Raw genomic sequence first — 27,292 nt, forward strand, 5'->3', positions numbered from 1 at the left:
AGAGAGAGAGCATGAGCAGGGAGAGGGGCAGAGGGAAAAGGACAAGCGGACTCCCTGCTGAGTAGGGAGCCTGACACGGGCCTGGATCCCAGAACCCTGAGATCATGACCTTGAGCTGAAGTCAGACACTTAACCAACTGAGCCACCCAGGCACCCTGACACTTCCCCCCCGCCAAATAACCATTCTAATAGGTGTGAAGTGGTAGCTTATTGTAGTTTTAATTTAATTGCATTTCCCTGATGATTAGTGTTGTTGAACATTTTCTCATGTGCTTACTGGCTATTCGTGTATCTCCTTTGGAAAAACATCTATTCAAGTCTTTTGCTCATTTTTGAATTAGGTTGTTTTTTGTTATTGAGTTTTAGTTACTTATATATTGTAGACATTAATTCCTTAGCAGATATATGACTTGCAAACATTTTCTATTCTTTTTTTTTTTTTTAATTTTATTTATTCATTTGAGAGCAAGAGCTCGAGAGAGCACAAGCCGGGGGGTGGCGCAGAGGGAGAGGGAGCAGACTCCCCGCTGAGCAGGTAGCCCTACGAGGGGCTCCATCCCAAGATCCTGAGAGCAGGACCTAAGCTGAAGGGAGAAGCCTAACCAACTGAGCCACCCAGGTGCCCCTCAGTGTAGAAGTCTTTTGCCTCCTTGGTTAAGTTTGTTTCTAACTATATTATTCTTTTTGCTGCTGTTATAAATGGAGTTGTTTTCTTAATTTCCTTTTTAGTGTATAGAAATACAACTGATTTTTGTATGCTGGTTTTGTATCCTGCAACTGTGCCAAATTTATTAGTTCTAACTTTTTTTGTAGACTTTTGTTTTTTAAATTTATTTTTAAAGATTTGTTTGAGAGAGAGAGAACGAGCAGAGGGAGGTGCAGAGGGAGAGGGAGGAGAGGGAGAGAAGTAGACTCCCTGCTGAGTGTGGAGTCAACATGGGGCTCGATCTCACATAGTGACCTGAACCAAAATCAGGAGTCAGATGCTTAATCTACTGACCTTATTATTTTTTTTAAATGATCTCTACACAATGTGAGGCTCGAACTCATGACCCTGAGATCGAGAGTCACATGCTCTTCCAACTGAGCCAGCCAGGCACTGCTAAAGTTGTTTTATTTTTTTGTTTGTTTGATATTTAAACAGAAAAAGTGTGTCTGCAGGATAAATTCATCACCATCTTGCTCAAGTTTACAGAATATTTTTGACAAGGTATGCCTAAAAGGTGGCAAAATTTTCAGAAGAAACACCAGTGTCAAAGAGATCAACATATGCAACCTAAGAGATTTGCCCAAACACTTCCAACTAAGGATCCTATCCCAGGTATGCAATATATCTAAGTTTATAAAAGTCAATTCCTGAATATACAAAAAATTACAAATCCTACTTTAAAAAAGCTTCAAACTTACTTTTTAAGTAAGTCTTAAGATAGGTTTGACTTACAGACTAATGTTGAGTGATATTTGAGTATATATGAGGTTATGTGTAGGCCACATAATTTTTATTTCAGTAAACATTTGTTGAATGGTGTGGGGTGATGTTTAGTGTTTAGACTCTAGAATTTGATAGATCTAGATTGGAATCCTTGTTCTCCCACCAATCAGTTGTATAACTTTGGCACTTTCCCTAAACCATTTTTTCTTCCTCTTTAAAGTAGGATGGGGGCGCTTGTCTGGCTTATTTAGTAGAGCACGCAACTTTTTTTTTTTTTTAACATAACCTCAAGATTTTATTGTCTTCATAATATAACAAAATATGAAGCTTAGAACTGGATCACTTGGCCCTTTTTCTTATCTCCTCCCAGTTCAAAATGCTTGCATCTCTTAATAGCCAGCATCCTCTTAGATCTGCAGTTGGGCTCAACACATTCAAGCCTCAGCACAATCTTCTTTGTAGTTTTAGACTTTTTCTGGAAAATTGGCTTAGTCTGCCCACCATAGCCACTCTGCTTCCTGTCATAAAACGCTGCTTTCCCTGGGCATAAAGAGAATCTTTACCTTTCTCGTGCTGTGTCACTTTGTGGTTGGTGCTTGCCACACTTCTTGCAGAAAGTTTGGCAGGTTTTAGGAATGTTCACCATGTTTGCAAGAGTGCTATCGGCACGGAAAGTAGAGCATGCAACTCTCGATCTCAGGATCATGAGTTCAAGCCCCATGTTAGGTGTAGAATTTACTTAAAAAATAAGTAAAAATAAAAAAAGTAGGATAGAGTATCTGTCCCACTGGACTGTTTGAGAGTTCAATGAGATAACTCTATATCCAACAGGTAAGTATTCACTCTGTATTAGTTATGATCATGAGTAGACTACATGTTGGTTACTATACTATATGTTGGAGATAAAAGATGTATGACACCCCATCTGCCCTCAAGGTGCTCATGATCTAGAGGGCAAAGCATAAAGAAAATTAAATAATCTTAATATTGTACCATAGTAAAAATATGTGCAAAGGAATGGAAGCTTGAAACAGAATGGCATGTTGGAGATAAATGTTTAAGGCTGTGACATGCTCAGATATGAAATTTAGGTAGTTTGTCTCCTGTGTAGAGAATGAACTGAAGGGAGTAACTCATAAGCAAGACCAATGGGGAGGCTATGATAATCCAGGCAAACTCTTATCTGGCAGAGCAATAAAGGTTGAACTGGAGGGTAGCAGTGTAGAACGGAGCCTTGCTATGCCTAGAACCGTGAACTTTCTGCCATGGCTTGGGAGATGACACACTTGAATCCTCTTTCATCTTCACGTTAACCATTTAAGGAGTTCTAAGGAACCCTATTTGACCATTTTTCAGGCACCATTTTACAGAAGAGGAAATAGGTTCAGAGACCAAGGCCATCACTGCACTATTACAGGGGGACTATTCACACTGTATTCTATGAAAATGGTGCTCCCTGGAACACAACAAATATGAATGATGGCCCTGAAGTTGTGCACTAAAGCAGCCATGTTGGAAAGGTTACAGCACAGTAGGTAATGAAACTGACCTCTGGTGCGAGCCAAGCTACTCATGCTGTTTGACAAAGTCCAAGTATGGGGGACGATCCTGAAAACAGGAGACCCCACAGCTGGCTCCTGCTATTCTCTTTCATTTTGTTTATGGCAATCTTTATAATTGTGGGAATATTTCTGGGGTTTCATGATAAAGTGACTACTCATCTTAGTTACGCCTATCTAAGCAATCATAATGAAACTAATTCCATGAAGATTTAGTTTCTATAGAACAAAATAACAAGACGGTCACGCTCTGTCTAGCACCTTTCTCTTTGCGTACTGTGTTTTAGTTTTAGTGAAAACCAATAAGCAGAAATCAATAAAGGTCATGTTAATCATTACAAAGGAAAAATGAAAGAAGGCTATGGCTATAATCCAGAAAATGATCTAAGATTTGGAAAAACAAAAATATCTTAACATATAAATAAAGTTCCTCCGAGGCTGTCAGGAGGAGATGCTTGCAACCTGATCCTGTGTCTGTGTCTCCTCATTCGCCGACACCGTCCTTTCCTACGAGAGACCCACCCCGGCTGGAGCTGGACTCTGGCAGACCTCTCTCTAAAAACCTGTGCATTTCCTACTATACCATACTGTCTAATCATGATGTCATTTATGGACATATAGCATAGTTAGGTTAAACACTGAATTACAACAAAGAAACAAATCAAACACAGCCCAATATGGGTCTTCACAGGAACCTGGTATGCATATTAAATTAATAGAATCCCATAAATACTACTTAACAACAAATCAAAGTGCTCGATGTATTCTTTTTTTTTTTTTTTTTAAGATTTTATTTGTCAGAGAGAGAGCACAAGCAGGGGGAGCGGCAGGCAGAGGGAGAAGCAGGCTCCCATTGAGCAAGGAACCCGACGTGGGACTTGATCCCAGGCCCCTGGGATCATGACCTGAGCCAAAGGCAGACGCTTAACCGACAGAGCCACCCAGGCGTCCCAATTCTTAAACCATTACTTAATAGGAAGAGTAGGATAAAACAAGTATAGGGTCCCAACTATTTCCTTTGGGCCTCCCCAAGATAGATAAATGAGGACCTTCACATGAATGGAAAGGACTAATCACAAAAACTAAGACCATGAATCGATTTTGTACAGACATTTCTTGAATTATTCCCAAATTTTAAGGTGAATTTTCCCAGAAAATGCTTATTCTATAGTTATCTTGGCAATAAATACATGATCTTCGTAGAAAGTATACATTTAGTAACTACCTTATATTAAAAAGCTGTGTAATTAATATTTATGCCAAGAACACTATTTACAAAAGTTTCATCCATACTCTTATCCATGCTTGCTCACTCTGAAGGCAGGAACACTTCTTTGGATTAAGATCTCAATATGCTTTGTCCAGGAAAGGGGAAGGTATGAAAATACAAAACAAAAAAGAATACTGGCTCAATGCACCCAAAGGAAGCCAGCCATTAAGAGTTGTTGTCCATAGGATAAAAGGAAGTACTGACCAGAGCTCCTCTGGGTGAGTAGTTACAATGTGATCAAAAAGGAAAAAGAGTAGAGTATATACATACAAAAAAGCTTTATGGGTCTTGATAAAAACAGGCATTTCTGAAAATATATAAAATCAGTTCCTTGAGAATTTTCAGAAATGAGATTCACCGAACTACAGGAGCAGAAAAAATATTAAGCTTTAGAAACATCTTACTTGTCTGATGATGAACTTCAGAGTAGTTAGGTGACCTGCCCAGGTCACATAGTTAATGCCAAGCCTGGACTAGGATCCAAGTATCCTGACTTCCAGATGAGTGCTCTTTTTTCATTTGCTATACTATCTCTTATATGTCCTTAATCACTTGGAAGTCTCCGTAACTCTCCCTGTCCCACAATGTGCCCATCAGGGACAGTCGGAGGAAAAGAATTCTGGACTATGTAGATCATTTAGAGCTACTAACCTAACAATGGATGAAACATTATTTCAAATAATGACTGGGCTGAAATTCATCTGGGGTTGGGGAGTAGAGAGGAAATACAAAAGAAGGAAATTCTGTAGACAATAATAAGAGAAGCACAAGAGGAAATATTTTCCTCTTTTGTTATTTTATTACTGTTACTTTATTTTGTAGTTAAGTTCATATATTATATAAAACAGCAGGAAAAATGAACAAATTTATAAAATAAATTGAAGTGTCTGGATGAAAAAAATACAAGAGCTTTGCCTTCTTGCCTATAGATCTCTTGATATGTTGTTGGTCTTGCACTTTAGATATCAAATAAAGATATCTAGCTTGAAACAAAAGTAGATATGCTGCAAGGTTAAGCCATAGTTAGTTTGCTGGTGGGCCAGGAAATGATAGATTTTCTAAATCTTATCCTTAAATATTGGCTGTAACAAATGCTGATATAGCAAAATGCAAGCTTTTATCATCAGACAGCAAGAGGGAAACTTGAATTAATGAATGCAACTTACCTCCAAGTCCTCTGAAAGGAGGTGAAAAAAATAAATACTGTATTTTACTAGTGTTCCCCCAAAAGCATTACTCTAAGCATGCAGGAGGATGCTGTGAGCAGCTACAACAGTAAGATCCAATCCAGAGGTAGGTTCAAGACCAAGAGTAGGAGAGTGACTGAAGAAATCCTCCTGGAGCCAGTACCATTTCATAGAATGACCATTTGTGCTGGGGAATGACTCTATGGCCTATCTTTTTCTGACTCAAAAGGACACTCCTAATTTTAACCTTGCTGAAAACAGGCATTTTTGCACCTGCTATTAAGAACAGCTAGTATACAGGATAAGGCTGGCATAAAATTATTTAGCAAACACATGCTAGCTATTCCAGTTTGAAATCTACCAAACTATAGAGTCAAGGGGGAAATAAAAAGTTGAAGATGGAGCTGCTGTTCCTCAAGATGAGGGGAAAATGTCTTACCAAAAGAGGGATTAGGCACTCACTTAACTCTATATGGAGAACATCCTTCTCAGGCTAGGTAGAAGATGAGGAAGAGCATTACCAAAGGCTGACCAGGCCACTGGGAGACCAAGAGGAGAGGGAAAAAGGCATTTAGGAAGAAAGCTAGAAGAAAATCTTCTGGGTCTGACTAGGTAAGTGAATCTAAGGCAAATGCACCAAAGATACACTATCCCCTATGCCAACACAGAGCTGGTGGCAAAATATCTCAAGACATTTTAAACCCAGAGAAATGTATAAAAAATATGTTAACAAAGCAAATTAAAACCAAACTTTCAAGGGTAAAATCTCCTCAGATCTGAAATCCAAGATACTCACTTTTCATTAATTCTGTGCATTATTAGAAAAAAATTAAAAATAACAAATGTAAAGATTTGTTTTATTTTCTACTGGGGGAAGAAGGAGGATAAATAGAACTGTTTTCCAATTTGCTCTCCACTGTATACACACATACCCACATACATACATAAACATACACACACCAAAAATACCCCAACAAAAAAACAAAACAGAAAACTGAGAATCAAACACCAAAACACCCTCAAACTGCACCAATACTTCGTATTTTGACCGAAAGAATAGATCCTGGGAGGAAGTGCAAAATGCAAAATCAAATGACCGAAAAATGCTGAACAAACAGCATTATTAATATACAAAATATTTATATTACTGAACTAGTAACAGTTGATGTTCTCCATGTCTGTAAAACTTTGGAACCACATAGCTGATTTGTTAAATCTAGTCCATGCCAGCTTCCAAACTCCAGAAAAACTTTTAGTTAGCTTCATTCTTTGATGCCTCATCAAAATTTTCTACGAGATCTGGAAAAAAAAAGTAAATGAGTTAAAGATATAAAAAAAGAAAAAGAGGTAAATTAAATTCCTAACTTCTAACCCTAATAAAAACCAAATTGTGGCTATTAGAATTTGCCTAAAAACATACAGGACAAGAAACAGAAATGAACTAGTGGCATTTCACTAATAATGCTTCATTTACCTGCTTTTAAAACAGTAATCCTAAGGAAATGTTAGTCTTTTTTTTGTCTGTGCAAACTAAGGTGAACAGCATTTTCATATGTCAATCACAATTCCCACAGAAATGTTTTAACAATAACTATGCAAATTTAAAATCACAGGGATTCTAATTTAACAAATGCAGACAGCAGAGCTTTGTGTGACAATTTCTAAGTTCTTTTTTTTTTTTATTTTTTATTTTTAAAGATTTTATTTATGTATTTATTTGAGAGAGTGAGAGAGAGAAAGCACATGAGAGGGGGGAAGGTCAGAGGGAGAAGCAGACTCCCTGCCGAGCAGGGAGCCCGATGCGGGACTTGATCCCGGGACTCCAGGATCATGACCTGAGCCAAAGGCAGTCGCTTAACCAACTGAGCCACCCAGGCGCCCCAATTTCTAAGTTCTAAATAGGAGGACTTTTATTCTTTTTCATTACATTGTATCCATATTATTGTGAATCAATTTATATTCATGAACTCACCATCAACAAAAATTAAAAGTCATTATACAATGAATTAAATGAGATAGACAGGCTGCTAAAAATCTTAGAGCTAAGGAAATGTCACTTACCTGGAACATCATCATCCTCTTCATCAATGTCTTCTGGTTTTGGTGCTTTGCTATCCAACACTACAAAACGTTTATTTTAGAATTAGTTCTTGAGAACAAAGGCCTTTACAGAACACTTATAATGTTCATTCTTTTCTCCTGTCTAAATCTTATATAGTTGTTCAGAAAAAGCCAAAGATTGTCTGATCTAATACCATATTTTTTACTTAACACTAAAATCAATAACACTTTAACTTCATTAGGTATATACTAAATATAGTTGGCAGTTTCAATGGGCAGTGAAGGTAAAATTTATTTGGAAAATGAAATAATTCTGATGAGCTGGAATAAAAAGACATTATAGTTAATTTATTCTACAAATTCCATATGCTTGAAATAAAAAATCAATATTCAAGACTTTCCATCTCTTCTGGTGTAAGAAAGTACCCAGCTATGTAGTATGGGCACTGATGTAAAAGGCTCTTTGATTTTTAGGGGTGACAAGACACATTTGAAACCAGGGCTATTGTGGAAATTCACAACTTACAGTTGCCATGCCTATAGTTCAATCAACAATATTAAACAAAAATACAGTTCTCTAATAACAATATCTTCTTCTTGTCATTAGTCAGAAGTGAATATCAAATACTGTCTGTAAAATGTGGTCTGTAGATCTCTTAGGTAGTTAACCTCTCAACTCTATTATTACCAGAATGTATCCATATATTGTATATGCTACATTGCACAGTTTTTAAAGAAACAAATTCAAAAATTTATGAAGCATATGAGCAACATTTTTAAAAGTAAAATTTACATACAAGTAAATCCTTCCAGCATAAAATGGGACACCTTTTAAATCATTAGGTTCTTTAGATTACAGTGGAGAAGGAAAGATACTAAACTGAAATACCTACCTTGCCGAGGGAACTGTTCAGCTAACTTCCTAAGACTTGTTAAGCTGTCAGCACCAAGCTGACTTAATATTCCAGGAAGCATTTCTGTGATTGGTTTGGCTTCTGCATGACCAGTAATTGCAAAGGTGTTAGCAGAAAGGGAAGCTTGGACTTTGGGATTGTTGAAATGAATAACTGTCCCATCATCTTTAATCATGTTCACCTGTATGATCATAAAAGAAAAATGTACTTCACATATTTGGTACAACTAAAACAGTATCTGTTTAAATAATAATTTAGCCAATTATTATTATTATTTATTTTTTATTTTTATTTTTTTTAACAATCCCAAGGTAGTAACTATCTAAGCTGTAGATATGGGTGGAAAAAGACCCTAGCAGCAACAAAGTAAAATGGTGTAGATGGCACAAATTACTAGGATGGTCAAGAAACAGTCATTTTATTATAGAATCTAGATTTTAAATTCAAAGACTTCTACTATGAGAAAGAAGTTCATGCCACATTTTAAAAATAATGGAATTATCAGCTAAGAACTGGCTTCTTAATGAAATTACCCATTGTCTTACCCAATTTACACTATCAAACTAAATTGGTACATTTGGTGGGTGGGGTAGCATCATACTTAGGCAGCAAGTTGTAAAGGGGTAATAGTGTATGGTAAAAAATAACCACTGAAAATCCATAAAGAACACTCAGAAATTTAACCAGATGTTTCACTCCTTTGAACACTTAAGTAAATTTACAAAAATTTCAATTTGTTCTCCTCATGTCATTCTTTATAAAAGATTTTGTCAGTTCCTCTAACTCTTAAGTATAGCTTCTCAACAACCTTCAATAAGCCTTGTAAATGTCAAAGAAGCTCTCCAACCCACTTGCCTGGCCATTTGAACATGCTTTATTAATCACCTTTAAAATCATCCTCACATTCTTTTGGTAGCTTTCACCCACATGAATTGACTGTTTCAGATTTGATTTTTTTTTTTAATTTTTTTTTTAAGATTTTATTTATTTATTTGACAGAGAGCAAGAGAGGGAACACAAGCAGGGGGAGTGGGAGAGGGAGAAGCAGGCTTCCCGCGGAGCAGGGAGCCCGATGTGGGGCTTGATCCCAGGACCCTGGAATCATGACCTGAGCCTAAGGCAGATGCCTAACAACTGAGCCACCCAGGTGCCCCTCAGATTTGATTTTATCCACTGCCTGAAAAGGAAGGTTAAACATGTGCTATTTAAAGTATTATTTTTCTTTCTCACTCATGCACTTTCTTATTGTGTTTTAGTAAAGCTAAATTTGCATAAGTTACATGTATAAATAATGTGATTCCACTAGTAGTTGATTCCACTGGGTAAGTTACCTTGATGGTAACATACTTATTATATAAAAAAGTTAGGAAAGTTAACTCTTGGCTACTTTAGAAGCATTTCATGATCCATCCAAAAACTGCCCTTGTCACAATCAAGCAGAGATGCTGAGTGTTCTCCATGGTCAGTGGAAGTGGGCTTTTCTTCCCAGTGATCACCACCACTGATAGCACCAGAAAGGAAGGGGAACAAAGGGGCTTCTAAATTTCAGGCAAGACCTGGAACACAGAGAAAATAAAGGCAAATCCGCTGGAAAATTGTAACTAAGATCTACAAATAATTTCCAAATTTTCTCTGACAAAAATCACTCTCTGAATTCTATACCGTTCCCTGTATCAGTATTGCAATTAAGGTTCTATTACACACATTACACACAGTAAGCATTCAATCCAGCTGTTCTAAACAAATACCATTGTGAGTTAAAAACAATTTATATTGACTTTAGAAAAAGATAAATTATACAGTTCTGAAGAGAATTATAGCTTAGGTAGAAAAGTTTAACAGTAAAGTGGCCGAAAATTTGGAAGAGGAACGACTTGAGAAGGAGGTGGCATAGTGGATATGGAATGGAATGCTGTTCTGTGTCTATCCTAGAGTCACATAATTCTAGTATGGGAAAAGAATAAAGATATGGTAGGACTCTATATTCTAAATCAAGACCATATCTCTGTAATATGTCCAGGCATGAAAAGAGTCTGAAATATTAGTATTTGAGATATTATTATTTACAAATGTTAAAGTCACAAGAGATTTGAAATCAATATTGGTCCCAAAGTCAGGCCATATATTTGTTGAACTTGGAGGTTTTCTAGTTCAAATCCCTTTTAGAGAAATAAATACTAAAGACAAGAGCTCTTGGTTAAGCAACATATCCAAGGACAAATAGTTAGTTACATGCAAAACTAGAACTTGAACATGGGTCCCCAACATTCCATTTAGTTTCCTTCCTATGATGTCATTCCCATTCTTTTTTTTTTATTTTAAGATTTTTATTTATTTATTGAGAGATATAGTGATAGAGCATGAGGAGGGGAGAGTCAGAGGGAGAAGCAGACTCCCCGCTGAGCAGGGAGCCTGATGCGGAACTCGATCCCAGGACTCCAGGATCATGACCTGAGCTGAAGGCAGTCGCTTAAACAATTGAGCCACCCAGGCGCCCTGTCATTCCCATTCTTAAAAATGTTTATTTGCCTATAAAAATTCAATTCTGTGGCCCTGTGAAAGCTTGCCAGAGAATTATTTATCTCAGAACATAGGCTAAATGGAGAATATATGGATATATATATATCCATAGATATATGGATATCCAAGATATATGAATAATATATATACAAAACAAGTAAGAAGCTAATACAGCCCCCCCCCGCACCCCCATCTTGAATTTTCCTCTGTTTAAGCTTCTTTACCAAAGGCTAAATGTTAGGTCATATTTTACAACCTGATAAAGGTCTTTGTAGTTTAAAATATGTTGAGTTTAGTGTGAAAAGCAGGATGAATCCCATCTCAGGCTGTGAAATAGATATAAATTTATAAATGGTTGTTTTAAATAGGGTTGCACAAAAGATGTAGCTTTGTGAATAGAAAGGTCCAGATAGGGGTAGAGAGTTTAGTTCATTTTAGAATAGAGAATGAAGTATTAGAAGTTAAAGGCTAGAATATTTTATTTCTAGCTACCATTCCTTCCTCTCTACTGAGCAAATAACATGGTTACATAAGGCTCCTAGATGCAAGCTATATTAGAGATTATCAAAGGATGAATTGTTGGGCTGAGCAAGATCAGTTAGACACTTCCCCCACCAAAAGAAGGGATAAGGAACATGTTAAATTCACAAAGCAAATTGTATGCATTTCATATGGAGACTTCACTTTTTCTAGTGATTTTACTGCTGTGTGGTCAATATAAGTAGATCTATATACAGTATAAAAATAAGGAGCAGACAAGGAAACAAAGACTATTAAACTAGCTACTGTACCAGCTCAGGTCCTTTTCCAATCAAACTCCTTTATATCAAAATGCTTTTTCAACTTTAACAGGTAGCTGAAGGTAAAGAATGCTACTTGTGTCATGGAGGAAGTAGCATTTTTTAGACCCCAGTCCACACCACCAGATGCCCTTGCTCTTATTTTTTGCTCAGATAATACTGACATGTTTTGTAGTTATCAAAAAATATTGTCTCTCATGCCTAGAACATTTACATATGCTGTTCTCACTTTAGAAGAACCTTTTTCTGCTTCTCCATCTTGCAAATTCCCATTTATCCAAGACTTGGATCAGATGCTTCTTTGTGAAGATTTAGGATTGTTTATGCACTTTCTGCACTTCATGGATATTGCAACTATATAGAATTGTCTTGTAGTATAATTGTGTTTGCAAATCTTTGACTTTATAGAAGGTGAACACCTTCTGATCAGAGACCATGCCTTACTAGACACAGTACGCCCCCAAGTGTCCAGTACATCATAGTCACTCAAATTTGCCAAATGAATGGATACCTCAAATATAATTTATTTTAAAATCTTGGATGCTGTCAGACTTCAACTCCCCAAATGCTAAAGGGTCATCTCAAGTTTTAGAAATAGCTCCAGTAGTGCTCTTAATGAAGATGCCCAGAACCTTTTTTTTTTTTTCTTTTTTTTTTCACCTGGCCCCCCCTACACACACCGAGGACGCGAGGCAACACACGCGCCCGCCACAGCCCAACGGCCGCTGGGTAGCCCCCTCCCAGCGGCCACAAGGACCGTGGCGCAGCGCGCGGCAACCCCGGCCCCAGGGCGGGGTGGGCAGCGGGGTCTGGGGGAGAAGGGACTCCTCCTCCCCACGGATGCCCAGAACCTCCTGAGCTATATTTTAGGCTTGGCTTTTCCTACTGTTCTGACTTTTCAGAATCAGCCGGAATGCCCTACAGCATTCAGGGGCATTTTAAGTCATTCTTGGCAACAGCTAGGTGGCCCCATTATGCTGTTATCAAAACCTTACAACTCCTGCCTTCGCTGATCTCTGAGTAGGGCACATGTATTAATCACAGGAACCTTCTATTTGTAAAGCTGATGCTTGCTTTAGTCCTACACAGCAGTAAGTTTTTATGGCTCTAGGAGGCTCACCAAGTTACCACTGATTCTACAACTCTTGCTGATAACTGCCCTCTCAGTTCAGAGAGGAAGTTTAAATTCATCCATGTGATTTTTTTTGTATCCAAGTCCCCATAGGCAGGGTGGCTGCAGATCTGAGAATTGACAGTTGTCTTAAAAATCAAGTTTTACTGCTACTCCTTCCTGCATGTAGTGGCATTTATTTATCTATTTATTTTTAAAAGACTGTATTTTTAAATAATCTCCACACCCAACGTGGGGCTTGAACTCACAACCCCGAGATCAAGAGTCATGCTCTACCAACCGAGCCAGCCAGCCGCCCCTGTAATGGCATTCAAATGTTTATCAGGAAATTCATCTTTTATTGCCTTACTCCTATATCTTAATGGGGTGAAATAATAGACATTTTAAGAATAAGGCACATACAACAGACACATGAAAAAGTGCTCAATATCGCTCGGCATCAGGGAAATCCAAATCAAAACCTCAATGAGATACCACCTCACACCAGTCAGAATGGCTAAAATTAACAAGTCAGGAAATGACAGATGTTGGCGGGGATGCGGAGAAGGGGAACCCTCCTACACTGTTGGTGGGAATGCAAGCTGGTGCAGCCACTCTGGAAAACTGTATGGAGGTTCCTCAAAAAGTTGAAAATAGAGCTATCATATGATCCAGCAATTGCACTACTGGGTATTTACCCCAAAGATACAAAAGTAGGGATCCGAAGGGGTACATGCACCCCGATGTTTATAGCAGCAATGTCCACAATAGCCAAACTGTGGAAAGAGCCAAGATGTCCATCGACAGATGAATGGATAAAGAAGATGTGGTATATATATACAATGGAATATTATGCAGCCATCAAAAGGAATGAGATCTTGCCATTTGCAACGACGTGGATGGAACTGGAGGGTATTATGTTGAGTGAAGTAAGTCAAACAGAGAAAGACATGTATCATATGATCTCACTGATATGAGGAATTCTTAATCTCAGGAAACAAACTGAGTGTTGTTGGAGTGGGGGTTGGGGTGGGAGGGATGGGGGGACTGGGTGATAGACAATGGGGAGGGTATGTGCTCTGGTAAGCGCTGTGAATTGTGCAAGACTGTTGAATCTCAGATCTGTACCTCTGAAACAAATAATGCAATATATGTTAAGGAAAAAAAAGAAGAAGAAGAAGAAGAAGAAGGTAGCGGGAGGGGAAGAATGAAGCGGGGGAAATCGGAGGGGTAGACGAACCATGAGAGACGATGGACTCTGAAAAACAAACAGGGTTCTAGAGGGGAGGGGGGTGGGAGGATGGGTTAGCCTGGTGGTGGGTATTGAGGAGGGCACATTCTGCATGGAGCACTGGGTGTTGTGCACAAACAATGAATCATGGAACACTTCATCTAAAACTAATGTTGTAATGTATGGGGATTAACATAAGAATAAAAAAATGAAAAAAAAAAAAAAAGAATAAGGCACATAGGGGCGTTTGGGTGGCTCAGATGGTTAAGCATCTGCCTTCAGCTTGGGTCACGATCCCAGGGTTCTGGGATTGAGCCCCGCATCGGGTTCCTTGCTTGGTGGGGAGCCTGCTTCTCCCTCTCCCTCTACTGTTCCCCCTGCTTGTGCTCTCTTGCTCTGCCAAATAAATAAATAAAATCTTAAAAAAAAAAAAAAAAAAAGAATAAGGCACACAAGGGACGCCTGGGTGGCTCAGTCAGTTAAGTGGCTGCCTTCGGCTCAGGTCATGATCCCTGGATCCTGGGTTCGAGTCCCGCATGGGGCTCCTTGCTCAGCAGGGAGCCTGCTTCTCCCTCTGCCTGCTGCTCCCTCTGCTTGTGCTCTCTCTCTCTCCCATGCGCATGCACTCTCTCTCCCTAGCAAATAAAAATAAATAAAATCCATAAAAAAAAGAATAAGGCACACAAGCATCTGCAGTTTTGTGAGGCTAACGGACTGTAAAAGTTTGAAGATTCTGGCCTTGGCGCATACTTCCATAGGTATCTTTCACATTCAGTCCTTCTAAGCTCAGCACCTGCTTATTTCTGAAGGCTAGTATGAACATAACCTATCATTGTTGATATGAGCTAAAGCTAACAGCTGTCATTAAACTGTGATAATGCTAGGATCATTTTCTCTTATGCTCTGGAGGCAAGAGTCTGATGAGATGGATTCTCCACAGCTATGCTTGTAGATAGTATAAAATGGCACAACCTTTTTGAAAAGCAATTTGGCAACATGGACGAAGAATTCTAAAATGTTCATGCTCATTCAGCCAGTTAACTGTATTTCCAAGAATCTCTCTGAAGGAAGTCTGAGATAAAGATATGTATTATGTATATTGAAATCAAACGTGATTCTTTTATTATCAAAGCAGTATTATAAATTAAGAAATGTTAAATTATGGTATATCCATTTATTGGAATATATGTAGACATCTACACTGATGATTAAGAAGGGTTTTTTTTTTTTTCAAGATTTTTATTTATTTGAGAGAGAGAGAATGAGAGAGCGCGAGTACATGAGAGGGGGGAGGGTCAGAGGGAAGGGAGCCTGATGCGGGACTCGATCCAGGGACTTCAGGATCATGACCTGAGCCGAAGGCAGTCGCTTAACCAACTGAGCCACCCAGGCGCCCCGAGAAGGGTTTTTTTTTTTAAGATTCATTTATTTTAGAGACACAGAGAGAGAGCGAGAGAGCATGAGCAAGAGGGGCAGAGGGAGAGGGAGAGAGAATCCCAGACTTCACACTGAACGTGGAGACCCACATGGGGCTCGATCTCATGACACTGAGATCATGACCTGAGCCAAAACCAAGAGTTGGACATTTAACCGAATGCACCACCCAGGTGCTCCAAGAAGAGTTTTTTAGGGCGCCTGGGTGGCTCAGTCATTAAGTGTCTGCCTTTGGCTCAGGTCATGATCCCGGGGTCCTGGGATCGAGCCCTGTGTTGGGCTCCCTGCTCCGTGGGAGGCCTGCTTCTCCCTCTCCCATTCCCCCTGCTTGTGTTCCTTCTCTCACTGTATCTCTCTCTGTCAAATAAATACATAAAATCTTAAAAAAAAAAAAAGAGTTTTTTAATGATATGAAACAATTTTTTTTTTTTTTAAGGTTTTTATTTATTTGACAGAGAGAAAGACAGCCAGAGAGGGAACACAAGCAAGGGGAGTGGGAGAGGGCGCCTGGGTGGCTCAGTTGGTTAAGCGACTGCCTTCGGCTCAGGTCATGATCCTGGAGACCTGGGATCGAGTCCCACATTGGGCTCCCTGCTCGGCAGGGAGTCTGCTTCTCCCTCTGACCCTCCTCCCTCTCAGGCTCTCTGTCTCTCTCTCTGTCTCAAATAAATAAATAAATAAAATCTTTAAAAAAAAAAAAAAAGGGGGAGTGGGAGAGGGAGAAGCAGGCTTCCCATGGAGCAGGGAGCCTGATGCGGGGCTCGACCCCAGGACCCTGGGATCATGACCTGAGCCGAAGGCAGACGCTTAACGACTGAGCCACCCAGGCGCCCCATGAAACAATTTTTATAATATAATGCTATTTGGGGAAAAAAAAATTCCAAATTGTGCAACTAGCTATAATCTCAAACATGTTAAAAATACATGCATATAAAGATGGGAAAGAAATACAAAACTAAAAGTAGTTATTTTTGGGTAATGGGGATTATGATCAAATGTTAGTATCGTCTTCATATCTTCTGTATACCCATACCTTCCTACAATAACTATATATTTTAAGGATATTTGTTTATTTGAGAGAAACTGCAGGTACATGAGCGGGGAAGGAGCAGAGGGGGACAGGAAGGGAGAAAGAAAGAATCTCAAGCAGACTCTGCACTGAGTGTTAAGCCCAACACGGGCTTTGATCCCACCACCCTGAGATCATGACCTGAGCTGAAACCAAGAGTCAGATGCTCAACCAACTGAGCCACCCAGGCGCCCCTACAATGACAAAATATTTTTATATTGGAGGGGGGAAGCTATTTTACAAACAGAAAATGTTCATCAACAGATGAATGGATAAATGTGGTATTATCCATACAATGGGAAATTATTCAGCTGTAAAAGGAGTGAAGTTCTGATACATGCTAAAACATGGATGAACCTTGAAAACATTATGCTAAGTGAAGTAAGCTAGACACAGAAGGACAAATATTGCATTACATGATATATCTACAACAGGCAAATCCACAGAGACAAAAAGTAGGTTATAGGCTATCAGGGGTTGGGGAAAAGGGGATGGAAAGTTATTGCCTAATGGATATAGAGTTTTGGTTTGGGATGATAAAAAATTTTGGAAATAGGGGCACCTGGGTGTCTCAGTCAGTTAAGCGTCTGCCTTTGGCTCAGGTCATGATCCCTAGGATCGAGCCCATCATCAGGCTCTCTGTTCAGCAGGGAGCCTGCTTCTCCCTCCCCCTCTGCCTGCCAGTCCCCGTTTGTGCTCTCTCTGTCAAATAAATACATAAAATCTTAAAAGAATTAAAAAAAAAAGAAAAATTTTGGAAATACATAATGGTTGTGGTTACATAACATTGTGAATATAATACCATTGAACTGTACTTAAAAATGGTTAAAATGGCAAATTTTACGTTACATATATTTACCACAATAAAAAAAATAGTAAAAAATAAAACAAAAACCCAAAAAGCGGGGATCTTAAAGTAAGGCTGCTATGGAATAAGGTGAATGGGACATGGTGTTTCCCTTTTACTCCCCTGTACTCAGAGCTGTCCACCCATTGGCACCTGAGGCTCTGGATGAAGAAGGAATTGTGGTTAAGGGTCAACCAAGGTCCTCCTGGTATAAGTGGTTCAGGAAAAGTAAGAACCAGGAAGAAGAAAATATAAACAGTAATATTTATGTGTACAATTACAATATTTACATTCTCAGCCCTAAGTGTTTTCCTGAGCTCCAGCATCCTATGGCTAACTTTTTTTTTTTATAAGTAATCTCTATGCCCAACATGGGGCTTGAACTCACAATCCTGACATCGAGAGTTTCATGCTCCACTGAATGAGCCAGCCAGGCACCCCAATGACTAACTTCTTGAGAACAATTCCATCTCAAATAATCAGTATCCCTTAAGAACTTAATAGGCTCCAAACAAACTCATCATGGGAGTCAGCATGCTACAGACTATAAATGAATAAACACGGTCCCTGCTATCAAGACTCTTACAATCTGAAAAAAAGACTAATTGTTAATAAGTAACCATTATATCCCACAATATGAGGTTGTCATTAATAAATGTATTATGGCAGAGCAATTTAAGCTAAGGGCAGTGGAAGTACAGAGAAAGGGTTGATTAATTAATTAGGCCTGGAAATAAAGGAAAAGTTTCAATAGAGGCAGAATTATATCCTAGTTACAACAGAAGATGTCCTCTGAATATAAAACTCTATGAAGCAACTAGGCCATCCGGATCAGAGATTCAGATATTTGATGACATTTACTACCAAATAAATCTGATAAAATCAATCATTTCTGGGAAATGGAACAGATCCCATTGTTGACAGATTTATGTTATCAGGTAAAAACAGGTGACAGCATAGTCACTATATTCAACTAGATTACCAAATAAGCTCACCCAAATACCTTCAAATGTCATAGAATATAAAACATTTTTAGAAACTTAGTTCTGGATTATAAATCTCTTGGTATCTGCCTAGGAATGACCTCCTAAAACCTAGGCTTTTGTATGAAACAGTCTCTGACACTCCCATATCCCTACTTTTTGACAGCGTTGGATTTCTCTGTCTTTGGTAACATGTGAAAGAAATCTATGATTAATTTATTACACCAAATCAACAAACTAATGAATACATAAAAGAACAGAGAAGCTTGACTTAATCAAAACAGACCTTCAGTTTTTAAAGTTTCTAAAGAGGATATAAATTAAGCTTTGGGAGGGAGAAAAAAATCACCAATACCAACAGCTTAGAAAGTAAGATTAGAACTTTTCTTGGCAGAAGTACATTCCGTGAATTTTTGGAAGCCACCACTAATCTCCCTGTTCCCCACCCACCAAACTGAGTACTTTCTACTTGTTTGATGTTTTGAAGGTCTAAGTACGGAAAACATTGTAATACTATTTTTTGTTTTACAACAATGGCAATGGTGTCTTCTCTTTTTGAAAATTTTTATCTGCTTTTCTTAAATTCCTGAAAAACAGAAAGATAGTATGTTCCTTAAACATCAGGACTTTTTTTTTTTTTTAAGTAAACTCCATACCCAATGTGGGGCTCGAACTCATAACCCAAGATCAAGAGTCCCCTGCTCTACTGATGGAGCCAGCCAGGTGCCCCAGAGTTCAGCACTTTGAAACAAGTTTCAAACATTCCAAATAAAAAATAACAAAATTATAATTAATATGTTTCTTCTATTCTAAGATATATTTTTTCACATCTTAGTTCTGAAAACTTCTGTACATATGTTTTCATGTTTACATTTAATGCAGTAGTTTCTTTTCTCCTTCCAAAGAGCTGTTTTTAAACCAACTGTGTGTCATTTTCTTTAAAAAATTTTTGAAAAAAACTCTACTTTAAACTTAGTAACACAAACATAATGTTTGAGGCAAGCCAGGTTATATATAGTATACTAGATATTCCTACACAAAATCTGCAAAGTGTTACATAAAGTACAAATATCTTAGAGCTCTCAAAAAAACAATTTTAGAAAGAGGGAAAGAAGGAAAAAAGTAAAACTTCCCATCTTAGCTTCAAATATTCAGAAATTTTACAGCTGTTACCTTGCATTGTTAATTATCTTTATGTATATTTTCTCTGTATAGTCTGTGAGGGCTGGAAGACATCACCCAGGGTTGGGTGCAATGAGAGTGTGTATGTGCTTATTATGTAGCACTAATTTCTTTCCTTTTTTTTTTTTTTTTTTTTTTAAGTTTTTTTTTTGGGGGGGGGAGGGGCAGGGGGAGGGGCAAGCAGACTCCTCACTGAGCATGATCCCAGGACTCTGAGATCACGATCCAGGGGCCGAAGTCAGACGTTTAACCGACTGGGCCATCCAGGCGCCCCTGTAGCATTAATTTTCTGTGCAATGTTTTGGAGCTATGACTCCTCAAAAAGTTAGAACTGCCATCAGTAGTAGCAACAAAAAGGAATTCACATCACAGTTTAATAAATGCTGTAATAAAAGTAAATACAGGGCATTATGAAGGCATATAGGAAAGGCATCTGACCTTTCTTTACACAAATGTGTAAGTGTGCTACCAGGAAGGCTTCTGGGAGAAATAATGCCTGCATTAAGACCTGAAAAAAGAGAAACATCAGTGTCCTCGGAAATACTTACAGGGATTTTTTTTATATGTAATAGTGTAACTAATGCATTCTGCATGGTAGGTGTTCAATAATACAAGGTATAAGGCAGATTCTTTCTTTCTTTGGTGGGGTGTTGAGGGATAAGGGGGGGAGCAGGAGGAGAGGAAAAGGTCAAGAGAGGATATAAGAAAGTGCAACTGAAAAGACCAAAAGCAGGATAAACTGATGAACAGAATGAACTCTGGTTTTAACACTCAGAATCCAGCACTTACTAGCTAAGTGATCTTGGGCAGGTACCTAATTCTGTCTCAGCTTTCTTCTCTGTAACCAGTAACAACAATTGACTCAAAGAGAGTTATCCCCCTGAAATGGGATAATACATATTTGTCTCTTATCTAATTAGTTTCCCTACTAGACTGTAAGCTCCAAAGGACAGAGACTGTGAATAATAACATATAAACTACTATCTAGCAAGTCCTTGGCAAAATGCTTGGCACACAGTAGATGTCCACTAAGTGTTGACTATCATTACTTTATTAGAACAATTTTAACTACAAAAATATCTTCACCTCAGCACTGCATTGTTAACACGTTTGGCTGTATTCTGAAAAGATCAAAGACTGTTAACTGATTGGTTTCTTTATTTTATTATAAAACATTTATAAAATTAATGCTATCTGACCACAAAAAGTTTTATTAATTATAAGAACCATAAAGTGTCCCAAATCTGAACAAAAACATTTAGAAAAACATGCCCTTGGAGATATTACATAGTTAAATCTATACTTCAAGGAGGTATAAATAGAATCTTTTCCTCTCTCTAAAGGGTGTTTTTCAACCAAGGGTGACTTTGTCCCCTAGGGGGCATGTGACAAAGTCTGAGGACATTTTGGTTGTCATAACTGGGCGGGGGGGTAAGTGGGGCTAGTGGGTAGAGGTCAGGGAAGCTGCTTAAACATCCTATAATACACAGGACAGTTCCCACAATAAAGAACTAGCTGGTTCAAAATGTCCATAGTGCTGAGGTGGCAGGGCGGTGGGGGGGTGGGGGGAGGGGGCAGTCAGAGAGAGAAATGTATGCAAAGATAGAAGATTGCCAGAACAGGGGCGCCTGGGTGGCTCAGATGGTTAAGCGTCTGCCTTCGGCTCAAGTCATGATCCCAGGGTCCTGGGATCAAGCCCCACATCGGGCTCCTGGCTCAGCGGGGAGCCTGCTTCTCCTTCTCCCTCTGCCTCTCTCCCTGCTCATGCTCTCTCTCTGTATCTCTGTGTCTCAAATGAATGAATAAAAAAAAAAAAAAAAAAAAAAAAAAAGAAGATTGCCAGAACACTTATAAGTTGTTTAGGTTTAACATTATCAGAGTTATTGTCCATTATTGCTACTTTTTTTTTTAAACCAAGCTTTGGATTTTTTAAGTTTTTTTATTTTTTATTTGACAGAGAGAGAGTACAAGCAGGGGGAGAGGCAGGCAGGGGGAGAGGCAGGCAGAGGGAGAGGGAGTCGGAGAAGCAGGCTCCCCGCTGAGCAGGGAGCCCGATGCCAGGCTCGATCTCAGGACCCTGGGATCATGACCTGAGCCGAAGGCAGACACTTAACCGTCTGAGCCACCCAGACGCCCCAAAGCTTTGGATTTTTTAAAGAGAGGTTTAGATTTTTTCCCCTCATATATACTCCAGATAAAGAAAATGATCTCTCTGAGAATTATTTTAGGTCAATAAAAATATATAAAAGCTTTCAATAGCTCAAAAGAAAAAAATGCATATAAAATGTTTAATTTCAAGACTTGCAAATGAAGTTCTAATCTTTTTTTTTTTTTTTTAAGATTTTATTTGAGAGAGAGAGAGAGAGAGCACACATGAGAGGGGGGAGGGTCAGAGGGAGAAGCAGACTCCCTGCTGAGCAGGGAGCCCGATGCGGGACTCGATCCCAGGACTCTAGGATCATGACCTGAGCTGAAGGCAGTCGCTTAACCAACTGAGCCACCCAGGCGCCCTGAAGTTCTAACCTTTATCAGAGTAAGAATGCACAGGCACATCAAGCTAAAAGGAAGAAAAGATACATGTGTCTTACATTTTCTATTTTATCAGTATAATAATTTTGAAAGTACAAAGCAGATTAAAATGATATGTTAATATTTATTCATATATGCACAGTAGAAGGAACATGTGGCCATTTCACTGCCTTTTCTTTGGTACTCTGCTATTTATTAGTGATCCTTGCCTTCACATTATTTCTGATCTGTTTTATAGTACATATGCATTAATAATCTGTTAAAAATCGTGAGGTGGTACCACACATAATAATGATATCATTAAATACAATTTAACTTAAACATTCAATTTAATTTATAGTAGTGAAAATTTAAACATTGGTTACTATTAGAAATGGAATTATTAGGTAGAAGTGAATCTAGATGGTAACAGATCATAAATAGCTGATGTTATCATTTTTCTTGAGTATCTTTTGAAATAACATCAGTCTTTGGCTTCATATTTGAGAAAAGCAGTATCACCAAAATATAATAAGATGATTTAAAAAATTTAACCAATAATTTCTGGAAAAGGTCTAATAAGAAAACCAATCCAAGTAAAGCTATTGCTAGAGCTTCTTGGCTGAGGTAATAAAGAGATACTGCTGAGTAGAAAGGGGGAAAAAAATCCACCTTATTTGATGAAATCTTGGAGTTTCTTTATTTCTATGTTATTAGAAAAAAATATCTTATTTTGCATGAAAATTCAAGAGCAGTTCCATAATTTTGTCACATATGCCAAATACTTTGAGTCAGAAAAGTATGATGAATTCCTTATGTCAACTAAAACATTTTTTTACAATCATCCATTTCTATACAATAAGCAAATTCAACAACTAGTCCTTCAAAGACACCTGACTGACAATATCTGATTCTTCTAAGCTGATATTTTACATTTGAAAAGTGTAATTATTTGTGAATGTGCTATTTGTCCACATAATTTAACAATTTATAAAATGATCATACCTCTTCAATACCAGCTATATTATTCACAGCCAGTTTTTTTAGAGAACTCTGAAGTTTTTTGTCATCAGCCGTAGCTGTTCTATGTACCACCTTCTTCTTTCTGCGAGCTGTACCCTGAAAAATAACCAAACAGAAGTGTTAGGATGCCTAGCATCTGGCAGCTGCAGTCATATGCCTTCCTATTCACAATACTCTAATTAAAAACCACATAAGAAATCGCTGACTTAATAGTAATGACTAAGAAGACTGCTCAGAGTTGTGATTGTCAGCCTAACCCAGATTTCTGAAGGCCAGTTCTAGTCAGTTCTTATTTTTTCTAATATTCATTTATCATTTCAATATATTATATTTTAAAACTTTTCTAATAAAAAAAAATTGTGTTTTATAACAACTTCCAAACATTACAAGGAATGCTTTTTACAATACCTACCAATCCCTGACAATAAAGTTAAATCTAAAGATATTCTGAAACATTGAAGATTCTGACATAATTAAGAATCAAATGCCTACAGCTGAGTGTTCTACATTCCTAGAATCTAGGAATGAAAAAAATCAAGTTCTTAGTTCAAGGAGCATACATTATAGCGGGATGGAAAAGTCAATAAATATATACACAAATTAGATCCTTTCAAATGGGATAAGGGTATTAAGGGAAAAAAACCCAACACAGTACTAAGAGTATTTATTAGGTGGGGGCAGAGCACTACTTTATTAGAATGTTCAGGGAAGGCCCTCTGAAGAGGTGACATTATGAGCTGAGACCCATAGGAAGATCTAGGGGAAGAGTGATCCAAGCAGAATGAAACAAGAGTGAACCTATTGTTTCTACAGAAAGAAAGCAGGTCAGTCATGGTTTTGGCAGAGTGAACAAAGCGGAAGGAGGAGGAAAATGCAATCAGAAAGATAGGCAAGGGCCAAATCACGTAGCCTAGAATGCCATGGGCAGGAGTTGGATTTTATTCTAGCTGCAATACAAAGGTTTAAGCATGGGAATGATTTGATCTCATTTATGATTTTTACAGATGACTGACATTGCTGTGGAAAATGAACTATAATGAGATCAATCAGGAAGCTACTGCAGTAGTCTTGATGAGAGGAAGAGTTCTGGCAGTGGAGATGGTGAGAGCTTAGACTCAGAAGAATCAACATGCTGATGGACTGGACGTGGGAAATGAGGAAAAAAGGAATCTAGAATGATGCTTAGACAATTATACTATTCACTGAGATAGAAATAGCTCATTTCTAAATGGTTACTTTGAAACTCTAAATATATATTTCCACTGAAAAACTATTTAAAATAATGGATTAAATTCCTGGGCCAATTAAAAAAATATAACCTAAAGCAGAAATAAAACATTACCAAAAGAAGCCTAAGTCTTGAGGGCTAAATCTTTCTGAGACCTGGCAGGAGGAAAGGAAGAGAGGTTTCCATCTCTGGGTAATTCTTGCAGTACTCAGGGAATCAGCTTTATAGAGAGTAGGTATGGGCTTCAGTGTCAGCAATGCTGGTGGGAGTGGAAGAGACTTCTGTGAGTAGCAGAAGTTGTGACAAAATCCAGTTGCTGAAGGATGGATTAGGGGTGACTACTTTCATAGATGGTCATTTATCTGTGAAGTGTTCCTGACTCAGGGATAGCTCAACTGCTTACTGTATGCCTCAAATGAAATGATCCTCAGGTACCTCAAATTCAACATGTCTAAAAGCTTATCAGTCCATCAAACTATTCTTCCTATATTTCCTAAGTTTTATAGCTGGTGGTACCGCCATATACCTAGTCTTTAAAACCAGAAATCTGGGGGTCATCCTAGACTCTTATTTTTCCTTTTCGTATGAGTTATGTCATTCCAACTCCTAAATTTGTGTTCCATATACTTCAGCAGCAGCCTCTCAATTGTTCTCCTCTATGCCAAACTTCCATTTCATTCCATTTCCCATGTTGCCAGCACCTACTTTTCTAAAATGACTGTTCTTAAAATCCTCCAATAGTTGCCCCTTGCCTATAGGATAAAATCCTATACTCCTTAGTATGGCATATACAACCTCAAATTACCTGGTTGTTTCATCTCCTACCATTCTTTATCCATTACATAGTCTAAACTCTTAACTGTACCAAACTAAAGCAAGCCATTCCGTTAAGCACCATGCTATCACAGCATGCCTTAGCATGTGTAAGAATGATGATCCCCTTTTCACTCTACCCACTTACCCTCACCTTTCTACCTATTGATAAATTCGTTTGTTCTCCAAATCTCAGCTCAGTAATGACTTCCTTGCTCTCCTAGGCAAGAGCACCTTATACTTCATTTTAACATTTACTATTCTGAAGTGTAACTGTGAGCATGTCTCTCTTCCAAGCTAAGCTGTGTCAAGAGAAGAAAATCTTGGGCGCCTGGGTGGCTCAGTTGGTTAAGCGACTGCCTTCGGCTCAGGTCATGATCCTGGAGTCCCGGGATCGAGTCCCGCATCGGGCTCCCTGCTTGGCGGGGAGTCTGCTTCTCCCTCTGACCCTCCTCCCTCTCATGCTCTCTGTCTCTCATTCTCTCTCTCTCTCAAATAAATAAATAAATAAATAAATAAATAAATAAATCTTTAAAAAAAAAGAGAGAGAGAAGAAAATCTTGAGTAGTTATCTACTATGTGCTTGGCACATAGTAGGTGCACAGTAAACTAGTTAAATGAATGAATGAATTTAAACCACCTGGTTTAAAATATGTAATAGTGATGTGCTGAATCAAGCTCTTCCAGGTGTATTCTATGGTTCCTGAATATCCCTAGTTTTTGCTTCGGTATATTACATTACACTTGATGCTACAATGTAACCACTTTGCTTACATGAATGTGTTAATATGACTCCAGAGTCCTATAACTGTATCGCTATGGAAGGAGAAAGTATGAGTCACTTCTTCCCTTCCCCTTCTATCTCCATCCCTAGGAGCTATGGTTACCATCAAAGTAAATGAAAAGGAGAGCTGCTACACAGTATCCTACCTACTCCCTTCCCAGGTCTGAGCTGAGTACTATTCTCACTTTTCCCTTTACATAGATTGTACTGGGCAGAGATAAAGGCAGAGTATTCTCCTTGAGCTGGGGGCTAGAGCTGCAGGGAATCAAAGATTCTCAGAATGAGCTCTTCCTTAGGCTTCAAAGTACATGGAATAAGAATGTTTGTGCACATATTGACCAACATAGAAGAATAGGCAGGAATTTGGGAGGAAAACCTAGCAATGAACAAAACGTACAATCAGCTTGAGCATTTCCAGTTAAACCTAATAAACCTAACTGTAGAAGTAGGTGTATCCAGTCAAGATGAGGTAAACTCAACATCTGGGATGCCCTGCAAATGAGGGCATAACAGCTATCATTTATTAAGTATCTACTCTGTGCCAGACACCATGTTAGACGTTTTATAAGTATTACTCTAATCCTCAGAAGCATCTTATGCAGGATTATTTCTATTTTGCAGATGGGAAGATGGAAGCCTAACAAGGTCAGATAACTTGTTCATGTCACATAACTACCAGATGTTAAGAGGATTCAAACAAAGGTGGCTATTTCCATTGCACCACCAGACAAAGAAGTTTTCTAGTTACCTATTTTAAATCTAGACAAGTTATTTTCAAATTGAAATGTGGTTTGATCTTGATTATTGAAAAGATTTTAGATTTTCAATGACCACAAATCCAAAATACTACTACTGTCTGGTAATAATACATTCTCCTCTCAATTTTTCTTATGCCACACTCACCTTGCCCCCTATCCGGACCTGAGCCTGAAGTTTGGCTAACTTTTCTTGATTCATGCTGTTGGTAAATCTAGGGGGGAAAAATAGATTTATTAAAGTTACCGTTTACCAAAATAAAATATGTTTATGCAACAGTACCTTCTGGTTCACTAGGCTTGCAATATTCATCACCACCATGATCATATTAATACCATCTATATATTCTTAATAAATATTAATAACTTGTTCTAGCTTCATAAACCAGATATTGAGAACCAAAATTAAGTGTAAGACCACAAGGGAGTCAAATATACAAACAGAAAATAGAATGGGACTCAAAGTTACCTATTTGAAGATCCCTCCTTAAAAACAAAATTCACGGGGCACCTGGGTGGCTCAGTCAGTTAAGCATCTGCCTTCAGCTCAGGTCAAGATCCCAGGGTCCTGGGATCGAGGC

General features: G+C 38.3%; 1 protein-coding gene and 1 pseudogene across 2 annotated transcripts in view; both read right to left on the reverse strand.

The window, feature by feature from the left end:
- Window positions 1-1,211: 1,211 nt before the first annotated feature.
- LOC118020226 lies at window positions 1,212-3,065 on the reverse strand (annotated as a pseudogene).
- A 1,021-nt stretch (window positions 3,066-4,086) lies between these two features.
- The window catches only part of BTF3L4 (basic transcription factor 3 like 4), a 30,273-nt gene continuing 7,067 nt past the window's right edge, over window positions 4,087-27,292 (reverse strand). For both annotated transcript variants that reach the window (XM_035018567.1, XM_035018566.1), the window contains exons 2-6: window positions 26,860-26,926; window positions 23,114-23,227; window positions 8,403-8,604; window positions 7,510-7,569; window positions 4,087-6,747 (exon numbers count right to left, since the gene is read on the reverse strand). In XM_035018567.1, the coding sequence (XP_034874458.1) occupies window positions 6,701-6,747; window positions 7,510-7,569; window positions 8,403-8,604; window positions 23,114-23,227; window positions 26,860-26,913 (477 nt within the window). In that variant the 5' untranslated portion in view covers window positions 26,914-26,926 and the 3' untranslated portion in view covers window positions 4,087-6,700. The remainder of the gene's footprint in view (window positions 6,748-7,509; window positions 7,570-8,402; window positions 8,605-23,113; window positions 23,228-26,859; window positions 26,927-27,292) is intronic.

The sequence above is a fragment of the Mirounga leonina genome, unplaced genomic scaffold (genome assembly GCF_011800145.1).
Source record: "Mirounga leonina isolate KUSES-001 unplaced genomic scaffold, KU_Mleo_1.0 Mir_173, whole genome shotgun sequence".
NCBI lineage: Eukaryota > Metazoa > Chordata > Mammalia > Carnivora > Phocidae > Mirounga > Mirounga leonina.